Consider the following 19,150-nt stretch of genomic DNA (forward strand, 5'->3'; position numbering starts at 1 on the left):
TGGCAAACAACAGTTATGGGCCAAAACTCACTCACCACATACTTTTTTTGAATTTGTTATTTTTATTAACTATTGGTATTTAATATAGAGACAGAGTCTTACTATTTTGCCTAGGATGGTCTCAAACTGCTGGCTTCAAGCGATCCTCCTGCCTTAGCCTCTCAAAGTACTGAGATTACAGTTGAGAGCCACTGCACTGGCCACTACCTGCTTTTGTAAATAAAGTTTTATTAAACACAACCCTGCCCATTTATTTACATATTGTCTGTGGCTGCTTTCATGCTTAAACAGCAACAGAATTGTGACAAGTAGCGTATATGGCTAATAAAGCCTAAAATATTTACTACTACCTTTTACAGCAAGTGTTTGCCGACCCCTGTTCTAGACTTTAGTGTTGTACTGACCACTAAGGTAGCTGCCAGCCACATATAGCTGCTGAGTGTTTGAAACATGGCTGACTTGAGTTAAGATATGTTGTAATCTCAGATTCCAAAGACTTAGTAAAAAAGAAAAAAATAGAAAATATTTCACCTATTTTCAAATATTGATTGCATGTTGAAATGCCAATATTATTAAAATTAATTTTACTTGTTTTGACTTTTTTAATGAGACTACTAGAGAATTTAAAATGTGACTCATGGCTGGGTACGGTGGCTCATGCCTGTAATCCCAGTACTTTGGGAGGCCAAGGAGGGAAGATTGCTTGAGGCCAGGAGTTCAAGACCAGCCTGGGCAACATAGCAAGACTTGGTCTCTATAAAAAATACAAAAATTAGCCAGGTGTAGTGGTGCATGCCTGTAGTCCTACCTACTTGGGAGACTGAGGTAGGAGGAACGTTGAGCCTGGGAGTTTGAGGTTGTGGTGAGCCTTGATTGTGCCTGAGTGTCAGAGCAAGACTTTACTCTCAAAAAAATAACAACAAATTGTGACTCACATTTGTGGCTCACATTAAGTTTCTATTGATAGTGCTGGTCTAGAGTACAAAATTTGGAGGATATGTGACCTCTAGAAAAAAAAGTCAGAAAGAGAGGAGATGGGGGAAGAAAGGAAACGATCTCTTGTATTTGTAAATATCTTTCTAAAGCAACAAAATCTCTTATAATTTGGCTATTCCTCATAGGGAAGAATACTCAAAAAGAATGGATTAGGATGTCTATGGAAATGCTCTTGTGTGAGTTCTCCCAGAAGCAGACTTGGACTGAGAATTTGGAATGGGAAGTGGTCCAGGAAGCACCTGGAAGGGAGAGGGGATGCAAAGAGGGAAGGGAAGGAAGAGGAAAGAGGGTATGTTAATGAGCAGACTGTTGCTGTGGACCCATGCGCTCCCTCCCAATGGAGCCTTGTGGAAGATTTTATAGAATGCAGCTCAGAGTGGCCCCACCCAGGAGGCCTATCATCCACCTAGGGTTGCTTCTAGAGGCATTAGGCTCCCCTTAGTCTCCACAGCACTACCAGTTTGCTCTCCCTTGGGCCAGGTAAAGTCCTGGGGCAGAAAGACACAGATGCTTGTCAGAAAAAGCCATCAGCAAGCTGGAGAACAGTGTCTGCCAGAGGCACAAGGTTGGATCCCTCTAGTGTCTGGTACCCAGTCCTAACTAAATGTTCTATCCTGTAATTCATGATTTCAACAAACATTTGTGTAGTTCTCTGGTATAGGTGTTCATTTTCTCATTTGATTTTAACAATAGTATAGATAGGTAGATTGATCATCATCCACACATTATGGATGAGAAAAATGAGCCCACAACCCTTCCAGCAATTTGTCCAAAAGAGTCTAGTTGGGATGGTAGCCCCAGTCTTCTCGTTCTGCATATGTGGTTACTCATGCCTGACTCCTTGGATTTCTTGAAAACTCAGCTTGAATAAGGAGAAGTAAATAGAAGTTTTCAAGGTGAGAACAGGAAACTAAAACAATTTTTTGTACTCTGTAGAATTGTTTAGATATCTACTTGTATCTACTTAGTACCAAAACTTTTATGCTGAAAAATATTATCTCTCTTTTGCACAAAGCACAATCAAAATCCAGAGGTTATAAAACCTGGCTGACCACCACACAGGATGTTAGTGATAGAGTTAAATTCCAGAAAACCTTCAGAGAATTCCCTGTAATAGAAGCTTATGGACAAATGGCTCGCTGAAGACTGGATTTTGTTACCTTCCCATTACCCAGGTTCTCTTCAAAAGTGTTGTCAGCCCCTTTGGTACTACTTGGAAACAAGTCTCTCTCCCAGCTTAATTTCCCTCTATTATACTTCCAACTGACTCAGTAATTCTTTGCGGACTTCAGTAACACTTGTACTATTTAAATTTGAATAACCCCCAAGGATCTGGGTAGGTCAATGTGTTTAAACCACAGGCTTTAGTCTATGTATTAGTTGATTAAAAACAGATTTTATGCACGATGTATACTTAATAAAGGGAGGGGGAAGCAAGCAGATGTTTGTAAAATCAAAATGTGTTGGATTGCATTTATTTGGCCCTCTTTTGCTGACTAGCTTTAGAAAAGTCATACTTATGACAATTGAACTGTAAACAGTTAGATGATGTATTTCCCTAGAAATTTCCTGCTGTGAAGGGTCAGCCAAAAAGAAAAGTAAAAGGATTCCCTAGTATTAACACACCAAAAGAAGCTGACAAATATACCTTATGGTAGTCATATCTAAATCAAGGACACTGAATAAAGGAATGCCTCAAAATTATCCTCTAGTCTCTGACTGTAAAGTGATTAGCAGTTGCAGTTCATTTCATCCAAATAGTAGAAAAACTTTTGGCCGTTGTTGTTGTTGTTAAAAGCAAGTTTTTCTTTGATGCAAACACAAGATCATTCAGTTGTACATAATTCACTCTGTCTAGTTCATTCTCCAACTCTCCAGCCTCTTGCTGTATCCCATTTTTTAAGTGAAAAACTGTTACTTTTCTTGTTTAATGTCATATTTGAGATGTTCTGAGTATTCCAAAAACAAATGGAAGATTTCTTGTTGGTTTTCTAATCCACATGAGATATGCACAAAACCTTCCTCTGGATTCTGAACATATGAGAATTACAGATAAAATATTTGTAAATGCATTTTAAAGAATACATAACCAAGCTTAAACATATGTGGAAAGTGTCTGAGGACTAGAAATGAAAGAAAGTGCAGAGAGGTGAGGGGATACTGAGCTGGGCTGCTCCCAAGAACTGGAGATGAGTTGGGACAGTGGGAACTTCAAGGGACACATGGGGGAGTGTATACTTCATGTGGCAGGAGCTCCATACACCTGGAGGCCAAGACCTCCCATGTGCACAATGGGCTCAAAAGGTACCTCACACCTTCTCTGGAATTGAAGACAGACATATACCTCTCATGAAAGGAAGTGGAGGCACTGAGCCAAACCAGAATCCATATCTCCATTGCACACAGCATCTTGTGGGAGCGTTCTCTTTGGGGAAAGAACTTCAAACCCTAACCTCAGAATATGCACCCCACCTGGCTGGGCTATGCCAATCCCCAAATCACAGCATGAGAAACAAAGTTTGCATCAGATGAGCTGTCAGACGAAAATTACAAGACACAAGATAAAATTAGATCCTTGAGAAACATTAAGCAACATAAGGAACTTTGGAATTGCATTTTATCAAAAAACCTTAATAATCAAGTTTGGTTCTCTGGAAATTATAGAGGGGAGTATTGGGTCTCTGGAATAGAAACAAAAGAAATTTAACAAGAAAAGGGAGAGATGAACTTACTGACAATGAACATGCAGTGAATGAGAATTTTTAAAAATAGACAATAAGATAAACAGCAGATTAACAAACTTAACTTGTTTTGAAAATCACCAGAGAGTTCTGCTTTTGACATATACATTTTATGCATTAGGTAAAAGTGATTCTTTTTCTGATATACTTTTCAATGAAAAAAGTTTAGGAAAGCAGATTGAGTTAAAACGATCATAAATAAATTTCACAGCATAATAAAATATTACCACCTTTAGGAACTTGTTAATTTTCAAAATTCCTCATACTCTTTCTAAATCTTTCTCAGATGGCATTACAAATCTGAGATCTGTTTTCTTTTCCATGAAATTTCCTGTTGTTCCAGATCCTCACCATATTTGTGGTTCTATCTATACAAGGGAGACCCAAAAAACCCAAAATTTGTTTATGAACAATTGTATTTATTCTTACATGTTTGAACTTTTGTCACCTTAAAAGTATTCTCATTTGATGCAATACACCTATCAAGGTGCTTCTTCCACTGCGCAAAACAGTCTTTGAACTCGTCCATTTTGATGCCTTTTAGTGCTTCTGCCATTTTTTATTTCACCTGTTGGCCAAATGGTTCCATCTGAGGACTTTTTTTCATCTAGGGAAAAAAACTCACTCAGGGCGAGATTGGATGAATAGGGAAGGTGGGGCATGGGGATCATGCTTTTTTTTGGTCAAAAACTGTGTGGGCAGGTGAACTCATAAGTCACCTATCATGAAACAGGCAAATACATTGAAAGAATCTTGAAAAAAAAATTCACTGAAGACTAAATGCAATCTCTCCCAACAATGCTAGCTAGTACACTGATGCTGATGAATTTCTAGAACACTTACCTAGTGAGGGAAGCCTGTACTACAAGGGGCCCATCCTCCAAAAAAATAATTTTAGTCTTTTGGGGGATCACCACATAGGTTTTTTGTTGCTTGTTTTTTTTTTTTTTTTTTTGAGTTGGAGTCTCACTCTGTCACCCAGACTGGAGGGCAATGGCACACTCCCGGCCACCGCAGCCTCGACCTGCTGGGCTCAGGTGATCCTTCTGCTTCAGCCTTCCAAGTAGCTGGAACTACAGGCATGCGCCACCATGTCTGGCTAATTTTTTGATTTATTGTAGAGATGAGGTCTCGCCAAGTTGCCTAGGCTGGTCTTGAACCCACGGAGCAATCCTCTCACCTCAGCCTCCCAAAGTGCTGGGATTATAAGTGTGAGCCACCATGCCCAACCACCCCATATGTTAAAACAGAGTATCTCTAATACTTTGCCCTCTCACACCTCCCTGATCACATTGTTGTATTCCCTGCCCATGTATGACTCTTCTACATGTTCACCTCCACCTCCATTCCACCTTCCCAAGAAATTCCCACTCTTATTCACCAAAAAATCCCTGTCCATCCTTCCCACTTCAGCTGAAAGACTTGATCCTCTTAGCAACCTTCTACTGGCAGACATCAACTCTCCCTTCCCTCATTTACAGCATCTCTCTGCCAGTTGTACAACCATCTCCTTGTGGCCAAGGAGTAGATATTTTTATTTTTGCTTCCCCAGTATCTCTCTCAGAGTCTAGCATATAGTAAAAGCTTAATTAGTGCTTGTAGTGTGGATGCATAAGTAAATAAATGAATTGTATAAATGAAGAGCATGTGGAATGAGAAGGAATGGAGAAGTCTTAGAGAGTCTTACCCAGAACAGAGAGTTATTGTTGTTGAAAACAGGATTAAATAGTCATTCCAGGAAACTTTAAATTTAATGCTGTAAAGAAATAAGAAATAATTCTTAACACCTTAAGCAGGATAGTGATATGGTAAACATAGTGTTCAAGGAAATTTGATCTGGTATTGGTAAACAAAGAAGCATGAACAATAAAATATACAGTTGTTTCTTGGTATCTATGGGGGATTAATTTCAGGACCTCCCATAGATACCAAAATCTATGGAGGTTCAAATCCTTGATTTTTTTTTAAGTGGTAGTATTTGTGTATAATCTATGCATATTCTCTTACATAATTTAAATAATCTCTAGATTACGTGTAATACCTAATACAATGTAGATGCTCTGTAAATACTCGTAATATGTATTGTTGAAGGAATAATGACATGAGAAAAGTCTGTACATGTTCAATATAGATACAACCATCCATTTGTCTCAGTCTGCGGTTCGTTGACTCCACAGATGTGGAACCCAATGAATACAGAGAGCCAAATGTACTACAACTAAGTAAATGTGTATGTCACGAGGACTTCTTATAAATGCCTACAAGTGACCATATTGTCAACAATAGCTAAACAATTCAAATCTTCCTCCAAGAGATTAACTTCAGCCTGCCCATTAAAGGGTAAATTCTAAAAATTCTATGACAGTTGATTTGGTGTGGGAATATATTTCTTGTATTTTTGCCATTTCTGACTCAGATTAGGAAATAGAAATCCAATTACCTCCTTTCTCCCTAGTTCATGGCCTAGAAGTAACCTATAACTAATTATTCAGTTAAGTATCCCTGAGTTAGTGCAGGAAGTACAAACAAAAATGATGAATTTTGAACATTTCTAAAAGGTTCTTTTAAATGGAACTTTTGAAAGTTTAGTTTAAATTTGTAGATACTTGAGGTTTCTGAAAAGCATACAGTTTTTCCTTAGTATGAGTAACTTTGTGTATACCAAAGTATAAAAGTATGCAGAATAACATTCTTCTTTTTTTTTTTTTTTTTGAACAGCAAAACTTAGAGAGTAACCTCACCAACCTTATTAAGAGGAATACGGAACTGGAGACCCTTTTGGCTAAACTCATCCAAACTTGTCAACATGTTGAGGTGAGTAGCTCTGTATCTCTGTGTGGTATGTTTTCATATGAAAACTACTAGATTGGGTTTTTATATCCTCATACTTTATAATTTTAAAATGAGAATCTTAGCTGGGCTTGGTGGCTCAGTCTGTAATCCCGTGCTTTGGAAAGCTGAGGTGAGTGGATTGCCTGAGCCCATGGGTTCAAGACCCACCTGGGCAACTTGGTGAGACCTCATCTCTACAATAAATCAAAAAATTAGTCAGGCGTGGTAGCGCATGCCTGTAGTTCCAGCTACTTGGAAGGCTGAGGCGGAAGGATCGCCGGAGCCTAGAAGGTTGAGACTGCGATGGCCGGGAGCGTGCCACTGCACTCCAAAAAAAAAAAAGAGAGTCTTTCTTAAAATTAAATCTTTTGTGGAAGCTAAAGTAAAAGTGGGATGAAATTGGAAGAAACTAGAACCTCAGAGGACCTCTCCCATCCAGGGCTGCCTCCCCTCACATTATAGCTCTCCCCATCCAGCATTACATAGCATTCCTGATGTCTTAGATTTTAATCACCCTTACAAGCAGTCAAACAAAGTACTATTTAAAAGGAGTTGTGTTAGTTTACCAGGGCTGCCATAACAAATTACCACAAATTTAGATGGCATAAAACAAGAGAGATTTATTCTTTCTTGGTTCTGGGGGTCCAAAGTCCTAAATGAAGGTTTTGTCAGAGCATGTCCATCCCCTGAAGACTCTAGGCGGTGGCGGGAGATCCTTCCTTGCCTCTTCCCACCTTCTGGGGTCTGCAGGCAATCCTTACAGTTCCTTGGCTTGTGGCTGGAGTACTCTGACCTCTGCCTCTGTAGTCACGTAGCATTCTCCCTCTGTGTCTCTATGTTTGTGTCCAAATTTCCTTCTTTTAAAAAAAATTATTTTATTTTAGACTCAGGAGGAGCCCACCTTACCCCAGCCTAACCTCATTTTAATTTGATTACATCTGCAAAGAACTCTATTTTCAAATAAGGTCCCAGGGGTTAGGACTTGAACATATCAGTTCGGGGAACACAGTTCCACTTGCTACAGGTCTATATTAAAAGCATCTTAATTGTCAGGTGTGTTTCCATGAAATCAACCACAGTTGCAACAATAGCAGAACCCGCAATGACTCTATACTGTATAAGGAACAAATAGACACCAATCCTTAGTGTGATTTTCAAAATCTTCTTCCCTTCCCTCTTCTCCCAACCTGTCTTTCCCACTACCCCACCCTCATGTCCTGAAACTAAGCAATTGTCATTCACTGTATTTTAAGCCTTCTGGTCTTTTACCAAGCAGTTCCTTCTGCCTGGTAGGCCCATCCACCCCAGGTAATCCCTCCTGTCTATCCTCCAAGTCCCAAGTCAAGGGGCGATTCAATTATGGGTGTTTCTCTGGTTCCCCGGGCCAGTCATCTCTCCTTTCTCTGAATCACATAACATGTTATCAATAATCTTCTTATAGCTTTTATCACTCTTTTATGTACCTGTTTCATTTTTCAAACTAAAATGTGGAGTCTTTGATGATGGGAGTCAGATCAAATTCATCTTTGTGTCTCATGGACTCTAGTGCAGTAGTTTTCACACAGTACAGACTTAGGGAATTCGTTTTTAACAAATATCCATGATGACTCTCCAAATAGCCCATTTGAACACTGTTTCCACGCTTGCAAGCTCAGCTCCCCAAAATATCTAAAGTTGAAGAAGCAAATTATCTTGAGTATGCATTTTACAGTTTTGACAGTAACTCCATTTTTGCAACAGCAGTTTCTTTAAGTCCTTTTATCATCTAAGCAGTAATTATAACTTTATGGCCTCCCGTGTGCCTATAACTTGGCAGTACATGCGCAATGTAGTAAAACATAATAACAATGATTAGAATGTGTTGAATACACAATTAAAAAAGAGTAGAGTAGCCAATCAAGTGCTGAGCTAGTAGAATATTGCATTTGATTCTAAGATCCACATTTTTTTCAGACTAAAAGCTCTGAAATTGAACTGCAACTTAAAATTAATGATGAGACACAGTTTAATGGGCAGGATTTTTTTTATACTACTGGCACTCAAAATATGTATGAAATAGTTACTGATGTCTTAGATTAGATGGAGTATGGTATGGGAAGAGGGGATTAAAAGAGAAAGAAATAAAAGTGAGTACAATTTGTCTGAAACTTTATGCAGGAGTCAGCACTTGAACCAGATCCCATAGATTTCACAACTACTGGTTTTCAAAATACTCTAGGTATTGGGATGCCAGCTTATTTATGCAACACAATGGTGTTTGTCAATGAGACATTCCTCAGCATAATAGAAATTAGCAAACTTCACTTTCGGATCCTATCAGTGTAAAGGCATCTCTATTATGCAAACACTGGTGATTTGATGGAAGGCTGAAAACACTTTGAGTTCATAAAATTTGCACCTTTACTTGCAAGCCCTCTCTTTATGTTTGGAAATTTAAAACGTCTTATTGAGAGAAACACATGAGTTGGCAACTTTTTCCAACTCCAAACTTGTGCTTCCCTAGGATAGTATCTAGGGGAATGGGAATTAGGGATGTTCTCCTCTCCCACCTAAACCATCCATTCATGTTGGGATGAAGTTGGGAGTGTAAAGGCAGAGGCAGCAACAACAGCAGAGCCCAGACCTTTCTAACCCTCTGCTTAGACTGGATTCTCTTTTGGCAATGATCTCACCAGGGAACATGTTGAGTCTTGTTGATTAAACAACATTGGAAATAGTAGTGAACAAGCATAATGTTTCCATTATTATAGGATAACGTGAATATGTATTATATGAATAAATGGATGAACAAAATGGAATGGCCCATGTGCCGTATTTTATTTTTATGATGCGATGGCATTTGATGTTAAGGACAATAAGAAAGAATTGTTTCTCTTCAGTTAAAAAAAATTACCTGAACTTTATGGTAAATCTTATAAATGCTTTATGCATTGGGTGATTATTTCATTCAATTTCAGCTAGTTACTTCTTGAAGCACTAGTGTGTCTGGTTTCCATTATGGCCTGTAGTGATTTCAGAACAAATGCCTTGCTCCTGATGCAATATTAGTGTGGCTTGAATTTGCAAAATTCTATTTATCCCAACATGATGTAAAATTACATTCTATGATGCTCGGTAATTTCAAATGATAGATAAATTCAAGAAATTTGCAAGCAGATTTTATTTTTGTTTTAACAGATCAAGTGAGATGTAGGCTTTTTAAGTAAAACTATAACTGAATCAATTGTGGCAGACTTAAAATAGACATACACATGTCATTAGAAGTTATTCTATACAAGGAATAAAAAATACTCATTTCTCTCACTGTTGATTTTGTATAAATCCTTCAAAATGAAAGCAAATGTTTGTGGGTGAGTAAATTTGGTATTTGGGAAATTTATTCTAGATAAAAATTAAAGAAAATTATTTATAAGTAGAAAAATATTAATACTAACTTACCTATTTTTACATGTGCTCCCTGATTCCTAATTATTAATATTCTTGAAGCATAATTTTCAAGAAGTTGAACACCCAATTCTCATATAATAATTGAGCAAATTTATTTTTTTTTTATTTATTTATTTTTGAGTTGGAGTCTCACTCTGTTGCCCAGAATGGAGTTCAGGGCATGCTCCTGGCCACTGCAGCCTCGACATGCTGGGCTCCGGTGATCCTTCCGCCTCAGCCTTCCAAGTAGCTGGAACTACAGGCGTGCGCTACCACGCCCAGCTAATTTTTTTTTTTTATTTATTGTAGAGATGAGATCTCGCCAAGTTGCCCAGGCAGGTCTCAAACCCGTGGGCTCAGGCAATCCACTCACCTCAGCCTCCCAAAGGAGCAGAATTACAGGCTGAGCCACCGAGCCCGGTTTTTTAACAAGTTTACATCAAAGATTTATTTAACTCACTAATGAAGGAAAGAACAAGATGATAAAACTGGTTCAAAGAAAGATACCAGAAACTGATGTATATAAATGTGGGAGAGAGAGGTAGCAGTGGAAAAAAATGCCAGAATGACATAGCTAAACTAGAAACAAAGCTGGTTAATGGCCTAGAGGGCAATAAAGTGATGACATTTGGGCAAAATACGTTTTATATGATCCTGTTTCTCTATGTTAACATCTAACTTTGCAGAACTGAATCCCTAACCAACAGTAAATAGAAAGTCAAACTCTGTTACACCTCAGTCTAGAGGGTAAGACTTAGGCTGGCTTCATGGATATGCTCTAGCAGACATTGGAAAGACTCAGTATTCTCTTTGCCTTACTTCCAAGTTTCAGATAATTTTAACATGACTTTCCATTCTAGATATTGTTGATCTATGAGAAATAATTGCTAAACAAATATTTCTGGGTGGGGGTAGAAATTTTTGCCTGTGGTCAGTTATTTTAATTTATTGAAGTGTCTCACTAGTTTGTTCATTTTGTTAGTGTGGTTGGGGTCCCACTGTGTGTACATGTTGCACTGTGGTAGGTGCTGAAGGAGCTTACGATTTTCACTAAGACAAAAGAGCACTTAGAATACAATATAAATTAGAAAGCCATAATTATCATAAAAGGGTGTGGATTATCTATTTCAGAATTTCAGAGAAGAGAGAAATTATTTCTAGCTGGGGTTGAGGGAGCTAGCACACAATCTGAGCCTGCCTTCAAGCATAGGTAACCTCTGGGTTTATGGTCAGAGAGGAACAGTACTGCTGACCGGGTAAACACAGGGATAGGGATGGAAAAATGAGAAGTGCATGAGTATGTACACAAAGCAGGGAGATCATTCTGGAGAAACGGACGGTATATAGGAAGGAAGGATGAGGAGGAACCAGCTTTGAAAAGATGCAAGCTGGAAGGGCGTTCCTGTAGCATCTGAATTTGAACTCTGTTCTTGAAGGTCCTAGACCTGTTAAGTTTCACAGTTACAATTGACATCCCCAACTTTCCAGGAAGTGATATTTTTGGTTATTGGGAAAATAATATGGGTATCTCCATGTAAAATAATCCCACGTCCAAGGGAACTAGGAAACTCCAAAAAGGTCGTGGAATTTGTTAGGCACCAGCATTCTATTCTTTTAAATCAGTTCAGTGGAAAAGAATTTCCTGGTTCACATCCTTGGTTCCTAGACTGTACTCCTTCCTTTTCCTCCTCTTGAAGGTATCCTTGTATTTGAGCATGAGCATTCCTCAGGAAAATAATTCCCATGCCAGCTGTAGCTAAAAAAACTCAGCTTAGAGGCAACTCCTAATTGTTGTAAATTAAGTCAATGAATTTATTCCCACAACTCATGAGGAAATGCCACATCCTTGTAAGTACACATCTCCTCCCAAGGTTTCTCTTCTGCTTTTCTTTAGAATGGAAAAGAGTTTGAAAGTTCCCCTCCCATTGTTTTCATAACTTACTTTTTGAATGAAGTAACCAAATAAAGTGGCTTTTTTATTGTAAGCACCAAGCCTTTTTGGGGGGGGTGGAGTGTTGGAGTCTCACTCTGTCACCCAGGCTGGAGTGCAGTGGTATGCTCCTGGCCACCGCAGCCTCGACCTGCTGGGCTCCGGCGATCCTTCCACCTCAGCCTTCCAAGTAGCCGGAACTACAGGCGCATGCTACCACGCCTGGCTAGTTTTTTATTTATTTTATTTTATTTATTTATTTATTTTGAGTTGGAGTCTCACTCTGTCGCCCAGACTGGAGTGCAGTGTCTGCTCCCGGCCACCGCAGCCTCCACCTGCTGGGCTCCGGCGATCCTTCCACCTCAGCCTTCCAAGTAGCCGGAACTACAGGCGCATGCTACCACGCCTGGCTAGTTTTTTATTTATTTTATTTTATTTATTTATTTATTTTGAGTTGGAGTCTCACTCTGTCGCCCAGACTGGAGTGCAGTGTCTGCTCCCGGCCACCGCAGCCTCCACCTGCTGGGCTCCGGCGATCCTTCTGCCTCAGCCTTCCAAGTAGCTGGAACTACAGGCGCGCGCTACCACACCTGGCTAGTTTGTGATTTATTGTAGAGATGAGGCCTCTCCAAGTTGCCCAGGTGGGTCTCGAACCCTCGGGCTCAGGCAATCCACTCGCCTCAGCCTCCCAAAGTGCTGGGATTACAGGCTGAGTCATCGAGCCCAGCCAGCACCAAGTCTTTTTAAAACAGGAGAGCAAGCTGGTCGGGCTTGTGGATGAATGCCTCTAATCTCAGCTACTGGGGAGCTTGAGACAGTAAGATCCCTTTATCCCAGGAGTCTGAAGTTGCAGTGAGCTATGACTGTGCCACTGCACTCCAGCCTGGATAACAGAGTGAGACCCTATCTCAAAAGAAAAAGCAAACTGGAGAAGAGAGAATATGAAGACTAAGACAGTTTGGGACTCAGGATGTAGGATTGAAAGAGCAATTTCAGTTGGACTCCCAAGAAACGTATGTGTGTAACTTGATGCTTGGTATTGTAAAAATAATGAGTTTTCAGTGACTTAGTTATGTTTTCTTCAGGAGAGTAGTACAGTACAATATTGACTCTGGATGAGTTTGGAGAACAAGCTTATGAGAAGTGATCAAAATTTGGGTCAGCTGCAGTGCTTAATTTTTCTAGCTCTTCATCAGCACATCCCTCCCCTGTTTTTTTTAGATAGGTCTCACTCTGGCACCTAGGCAGGAGTGCAGTGACACAGTTATATAGCTCGCTGCAGCTTCAAACTCCTGGGTTCAAGGAATCCTTTTGCTTCAGCCTCCCAAGTAGCTGGGACTACGGGCAAGCGCCACCACACCCGGCTAATTTTTTGATTTTTTTATAGAGACGAGCTCTTGCTATGGTACCGAGGCTCATCTTGAACTCCTAGCTTCAAGCAATCCTCCTGCCTTGGCCTCCAAAAGTGCTGAGATTACAGGTGTGAGTCACTGAGCCTGCCCTCCTCCCCATTTTGTTTGAAAAATCAGAAAACGTAGTTTATTAGCTAAGCAAGTAGTTAGAATCACTGATGCATACCAAATTCTTCATACATTCTGAGAATCAAGTTCTTTCACAGCAAATACAATCCTTTGACACACAATAGATGTTCATTTGGGGAATGATAGATGACCCTGACTAGAAATTCGCGTGAGATGGTGGTAAAGCACAACTGGGAAGGGGTGGCCAATTGCCATAGTGGTTTAGAGAGAATAAAGCCTCAGCAGACCTTATCGTTCTTGCCCAAGTCATCCTAGAAGGGCATTCTCTAATCCAGCATCCCTTCGAAGTTCTGGCATCGACCCCTTTGGTTTATCTTGCCTTGTTTGTAATCACTTTTTTAGATTATTTTTGCTATTATTTTTCTCACTAAGTTGTTACATTATTTTGCTATTTATTTTAATAGAAAGTTTGATCTCTCATTGAGTTTCTCTGAGTTTTTCCAGTGCTAGTTGACATGTAGAGTGACAAACTTCTTGTGGATGAATTAAGAGTCATTTAGTTAGATCTCTGCTCAGTTGATGGGCTCTGTAATTTGAAAGGGATGAGGGTGTGAGGTGTTACTTAAGTGAGGTGTAACTTGTAAGAAATTGTACAAAAATAACTTGGCAAAACAGATGAGAGTGTATAGAAGATTTTTTTCAGTCATTCATCAAACCCTAGAAGCATTCACTTATAATATCTGGAATAATGAAAAATCACTGAGTTAAAAAGAAAGATGAACATTTTAATTTTGTTGTGCAGTTTTGTAATACCAAAGCATTTCTTCTCTATGGAAACCTTGGCAATTGCTTCATCCAGAACCACTGAATGAAAACCAGAATCCAAACACCAAATGTGTTATTCATGTCCAGTGGACATATGTCTTATCTTAGATAAAGTATATCCTCTGGGGGGCCAACATGAATGTCCAGTGTTATAGTCCTTGTCACTTGTAAATAAGGGTTAGATTCCTACCCCATCTAGCCCCCTTTGAGAATGCTTTCAAAATATAATTAGAATCAGATTCTGGGTTTCATTTAAACACATCATGAAACCCAAAGTCAGCCATGGATCTCCATGTAAAACACTCTGGAATGATGGTAATGTAACAGTACAAATATGGCGGCTTTCAGAAACTGGATTATGGTGAGCCACTATAGTAAAAGTTGATTTCCCAAGTTCAAGTCTTAGGATTCCCATGGCAAAAGAGAAAAGGAACTGTCAGTCTGATCAAAACTTCATCACCTTTGAGGAAGATTTATTTTTTGACTACTGCATGTATATAATGGCTATGTATCCAGTTTATTCTGTCAAGTTTACTAAAATTGACAACTTGTGAAGGAAACTTAGTTTTTCTTGTTGGAAATTAAATTTAATTGTGTATTAAAGTATTCTCTAACACATATTAAAATATATCCCCTTAGATTAAGTGCCCTTGCCTTTAAAAAAAATTGATTTATAGCAGGCATTGGATCCTGTTACTTTCTGGGGTATATTTATGAGAAGGAATGAGAAGATATTGCTAAAAAGTCTTCTACAATAAATCAAAAAATCAGCTAGGTGTGGTAGCGCATGCCTGTAATTCCGGCTACTCAGAAGGCTAAGGCGGAAGGATTGCCGGAGCCCAGCAGGTCGAGGCTGCAGTGGCCGGGAGCGGCCACTGTACTCCAGTCTGGGCGACAGATTGAGACTCCAACTCAAAACAAAACAAAACAAAACAAAAAATCTCCTAGTATTTTGGAATAAGAGATTCATCTTATGAATAAAGGAACATAAGGCTTAGTAAGTTGATATGACTTTTAGAATAATATTCCCAAGTTTCAGTTTTGAAACCTTTTTTAAAGCATTATCCTGTGCTAATCTTTCTAGTTTGGAAGGAATGAACTATTATATCATATTCAGAATCCTACCTAGTGGCTTAGATTAGAGTATGATCATTTGTATGTGCCTCTGAAGACAATGTCTCTGATGTCTGAGTTCAGTAGCACAGATTTCCAAGATTAACACTTAGATGTGAAGTAATAGGCCTTAATTTTAGGCCCAAAGTCTGAACTGTAGGGAGGAAAAGAGAAAGCATGGTTTTTCTGATGTATCTTGTTGTGTGCTCTCCACACAATACAGGAATTCTTTATCACATTTCCCTTACAGTTTTCCACACACAACCTTCTTGCCTTGAAATATTTACCTGCTTGATTGGCTACAGGAGCAGAGATGTTTCTGGCATGATGTAAAGAATAATAGGAACAGGTTGTGATGCACTTTTTTAAAAAAAATGGCCGTTGTTAGTTCTAACTCTACTTTCACATGAGATGGTCTTAACTAGATGGACCCTAGTGAGAAGATCAAAGGTTAGAAAGGAGTGATTCCAGGTAAAAAGGTGACTCTCAGGTAGAAGGTTGAGTTCCACTGTTACTCCTATTCATCACACTCAGAGACAAGAATGAGCCCAACAATCATTGTGTTACTGAACCAACTTCTTTTACCTCTGGGTCTAATATCTAGTTTAAATTATTTTTCTCAGCAAATGAATATAAAATTGTCTGTTAAGTGACATTCAAGCTGAAATTATCTCTGTGTATGAATAATTATAGATTATGAAACAGAACACATCTTTTACCTTATTCACTTGACTTCTATTTTTAATTGCTAAATTAAATGTTGTAGGAAAAACTGAAGGGCCTTTGTTCTAATTTTGAAATTCCACAGCAAAATAATTGAGTCATGCACATAAAATGTTCGTTAACAAGAGCACAGTTGTAGCACTGGTTATTTTTGTTTGAAACAGAAATATGAAATTTTAAATTCAGTTATTTAAAAAGCCTGAGGCTACCACTGAATGTACAAGGCTTTCAGTGAGGAGCAACACAAATAAAGATTTTTACAACCAAGTGAGGTAACTTCTTGGCCTGGGAATTTATGATAGAGCTTTTACTATGCTTTTAAAAGTATTTTCACTAGATATAACATTGAGTTCATATATATGAAGTGACGAAAACTATCATAGTGGCTTACTTCTCTGACAAGGCAAGCTTGGTGTTGTGGTGTGATAAGTTCATTCAAGAAAGCCTTCTGTCAGTTTCCGTACGTTTAGGTAGGTGGTGCCTTGTCCATCTTTGCCAGTATTGAAAGGAGAGGATTTCTGTATAGATTTGTTTCAGTTCCACAACAAAGTATAGATTGTAGTGTAGGGAAAGAAAAGTGGTAGAACTTGTGCAAATATGCACTAAAAACAATTATGACTATTTACCAATCTCTTACTATTACTTCTTGATTTAATTATCCCAATAGTCTTTTGAAGTAAAAGTCATTCGAATGGCCATGGATACGTGCCTTTAAGTCAGATATAACAAGAATCAGTCAGTAAGGAAATGAGTTGAATCTGACCAAGTAAAGTAACTTCAGTGGTTGCTGAACCCAAACTAAGTGATTAGAAAGTTAAATTCCTGGGGGAATTCTTATTATGAGAAACAATCCCATCTAATGGGGAATTGGAAACCCTGTTGAGGTCATAAGAAAGGGTCAGCGAATACACACCTGCCATATCTGTAGAACCAGTGAGTCTTCAGTCTTGTGAACTATTTCAAAATCTTTGACCATTAACCTTTTGACCCTGTAATCTCAACTTCTTTGAGATGGTGAATTTGCTTCCTTTAGTAAATAAGGTTATTTTCCCTCCTCCCCAGGAAGTTTGAGAGTTAAATATTAAGACGAAGACCTAAATCATACAGGTTGAGCATCCATAACCCCAAATTTCAAATCCTAAATGCTCCAAAATCTAAAACTTTCTAAGCACCGACATGACACCACAAGTGGAAAACTCCACATATAAGTACTTAGCACAAACTTTGTTTCATGCACAAAATTATTTAAAATATTGTATAAAACCACTTTCAGTCTAGGTGTGTAAGATGTATGTGAAACGTAAATGAATTTAGTGTTTAGACTTGAGTCCAAGATAGCTTACTATGTATATGCAAATATGCCAAAATACAAAATACAAAACATTTCTAGCCCCAACCATTTCAGACAAGGTATACTCAGCCTGCACCATAAAGTAAATAATTTGTGTTACAATTTCGGACTAAAATCGATGTCTGTATGTTAGTAGCTTGTTGCATTTGAAGACTATGACACATTACAGAAATTTGACAGATTTGCTTTGAAATTCTAATTTGAAATATGTAATTTTTGGGGACCTGTGATTTTAAGTTGAACCTGTAAGATAGTTTAAGTTTCTTTCTTTCTTTTTTTTTTTTTTTTTTGAGTTGGAGTCTCACTCTGTCACCCAGACTGGAGTGCAGTGTCTGCTCCCGGCCACCGCAGGCTCGACCTGCTGAGCTCCGGCGATCCTTCCGCCTCAGTCTTCCAGTAGCTGGAACTACAGGCGTGTGCTACCACGCCCGGCTAATTTTTTTATTTATTGTAGAGATGAGGACTCGCCAAGTTGCCCAGGCAAGTCTTGAACCCACGGACTCAGGCAATCCACTCACCTCAGCCTCCCAAAGCACGGGATTACAGCCTGAGCCACCAAGTCCGGCTTAGTTTAAGTTTCAAAACAATATTGTGATGTTCAAGAGACCTTGGGATTTATGATATTTGTAAGTTTAATTAATTAGATTTATAAGAGTTACTTAAGGACTTGGGAAGGTATAACTTGTTAGAGTTTTATTTTTATCCTGTTAGGCACTTGAGGTACTTATAAAGAAAATTGAACATGTTAAATTTAAATTTATAAATATAGTTTAAAATATTACAGGAATTTGGTGATAAAAGTCTGAACAATGATTTCTCATGGGGGCGAGGATTAACTGGAAGAGGAGCTCAAGGGTACTTTCTGGGGTAATAGAAAGGTTTTATATCTTGATTGAACTGGGTGTTATGCTAGTTATCAAAATCCACTAAATTGTCCCTCAAGATCTATGCATTTCCTTGCATGTAAATTTTACCTAACTTAAAAAAAGTGTGTAGGAAGTTAATCAACTAATTTATAGAGAGAATTGATTGTTTAATGGAGTTGTCTTTTCAAGTTGAGCTCATCAAACATTGATTCAAGGACCCCCAAAAATGATTATTATTGGTTCTATAAAATGTATTATATTTATGAATAGAATAATGAGACTCATAATTTGAATTTAAAAGCTTAAGGAAAACTACATAGCAAACTGTTGTCATAGATGCCATCCTTGGGAAAAAATCCTCATGGTCTGGAAGTCCATGTCTATTCCCTCTCCTAGTTATTTAGACTCCTTGAGAAGTAGGATAGTCTTGCTAATATCTTACATTTAACTCACAACACAACTATTTCCCCTCACTTTCATTCCTTAGCTACTAAGAGTGTTGTAGAAACCCATAACTTGGGTTAACTGTACTTTAAGTGGAGAGAGAAGTAAAACTTGCTGCTGGGAGGAAGAACTGCATAAAAGGTTTAGTTTGCTGGCAGAATCAAATTAAGTACTGAATGAAGATGTGTATGCTTCCCAGTTTTAGAAATAGATTTTGCAAGAGGAGACTGTTGGTTTGCTTTTCGTGCAAAACGTTTCTTCTTGTAGCAAGTTATCTGAAACTAATGATGCCAAAAGGATGATATCCCAGAAAAAGATTATTTCTGTCCAGTTCTTTTATATGTTGGGCATAACCTCAAACTAATCTGAGTGAAAGAGTGAGTACCTAGGAAAACAATACCAACAAATGCCCCTGTAGAGAA

At 38.6% G+C, this 19,150-nt stretch overlaps 1 protein-coding gene across 1 annotated transcript in view; it reads left to right on the plus strand.

Annotated features, from left to right (window-relative positions):
- MID1 (midline 1) overlaps positions 1 to 19,150 on the plus strand; it is a 172,459-nt gene that overhangs the window by 97,803 nt on the left and 55,506 nt on the right. The window contains exon 3 of the mRNA XM_008068365.2: positions 6,456 to 6,551. Within this exon, the coding sequence (XP_008066556.1) occupies positions 6,456 to 6,551 (96 nt within the window). The remainder of the gene's footprint in view (positions 1 to 6,455; positions 6,552 to 19,150) is intronic.

Source organism: Carlito syrichta, unplaced genomic scaffold (assembly GCF_000164805.1).
Source record: "Carlito syrichta isolate Samal-C Ts95f unplaced genomic scaffold, Tarsius_syrichta-2.0.1 Scaffold310547, whole genome shotgun sequence".
NCBI classification, from domain to species: Eukaryota; Metazoa; Chordata; class Mammalia; order Primates; family Tarsiidae; genus Carlito; species Carlito syrichta.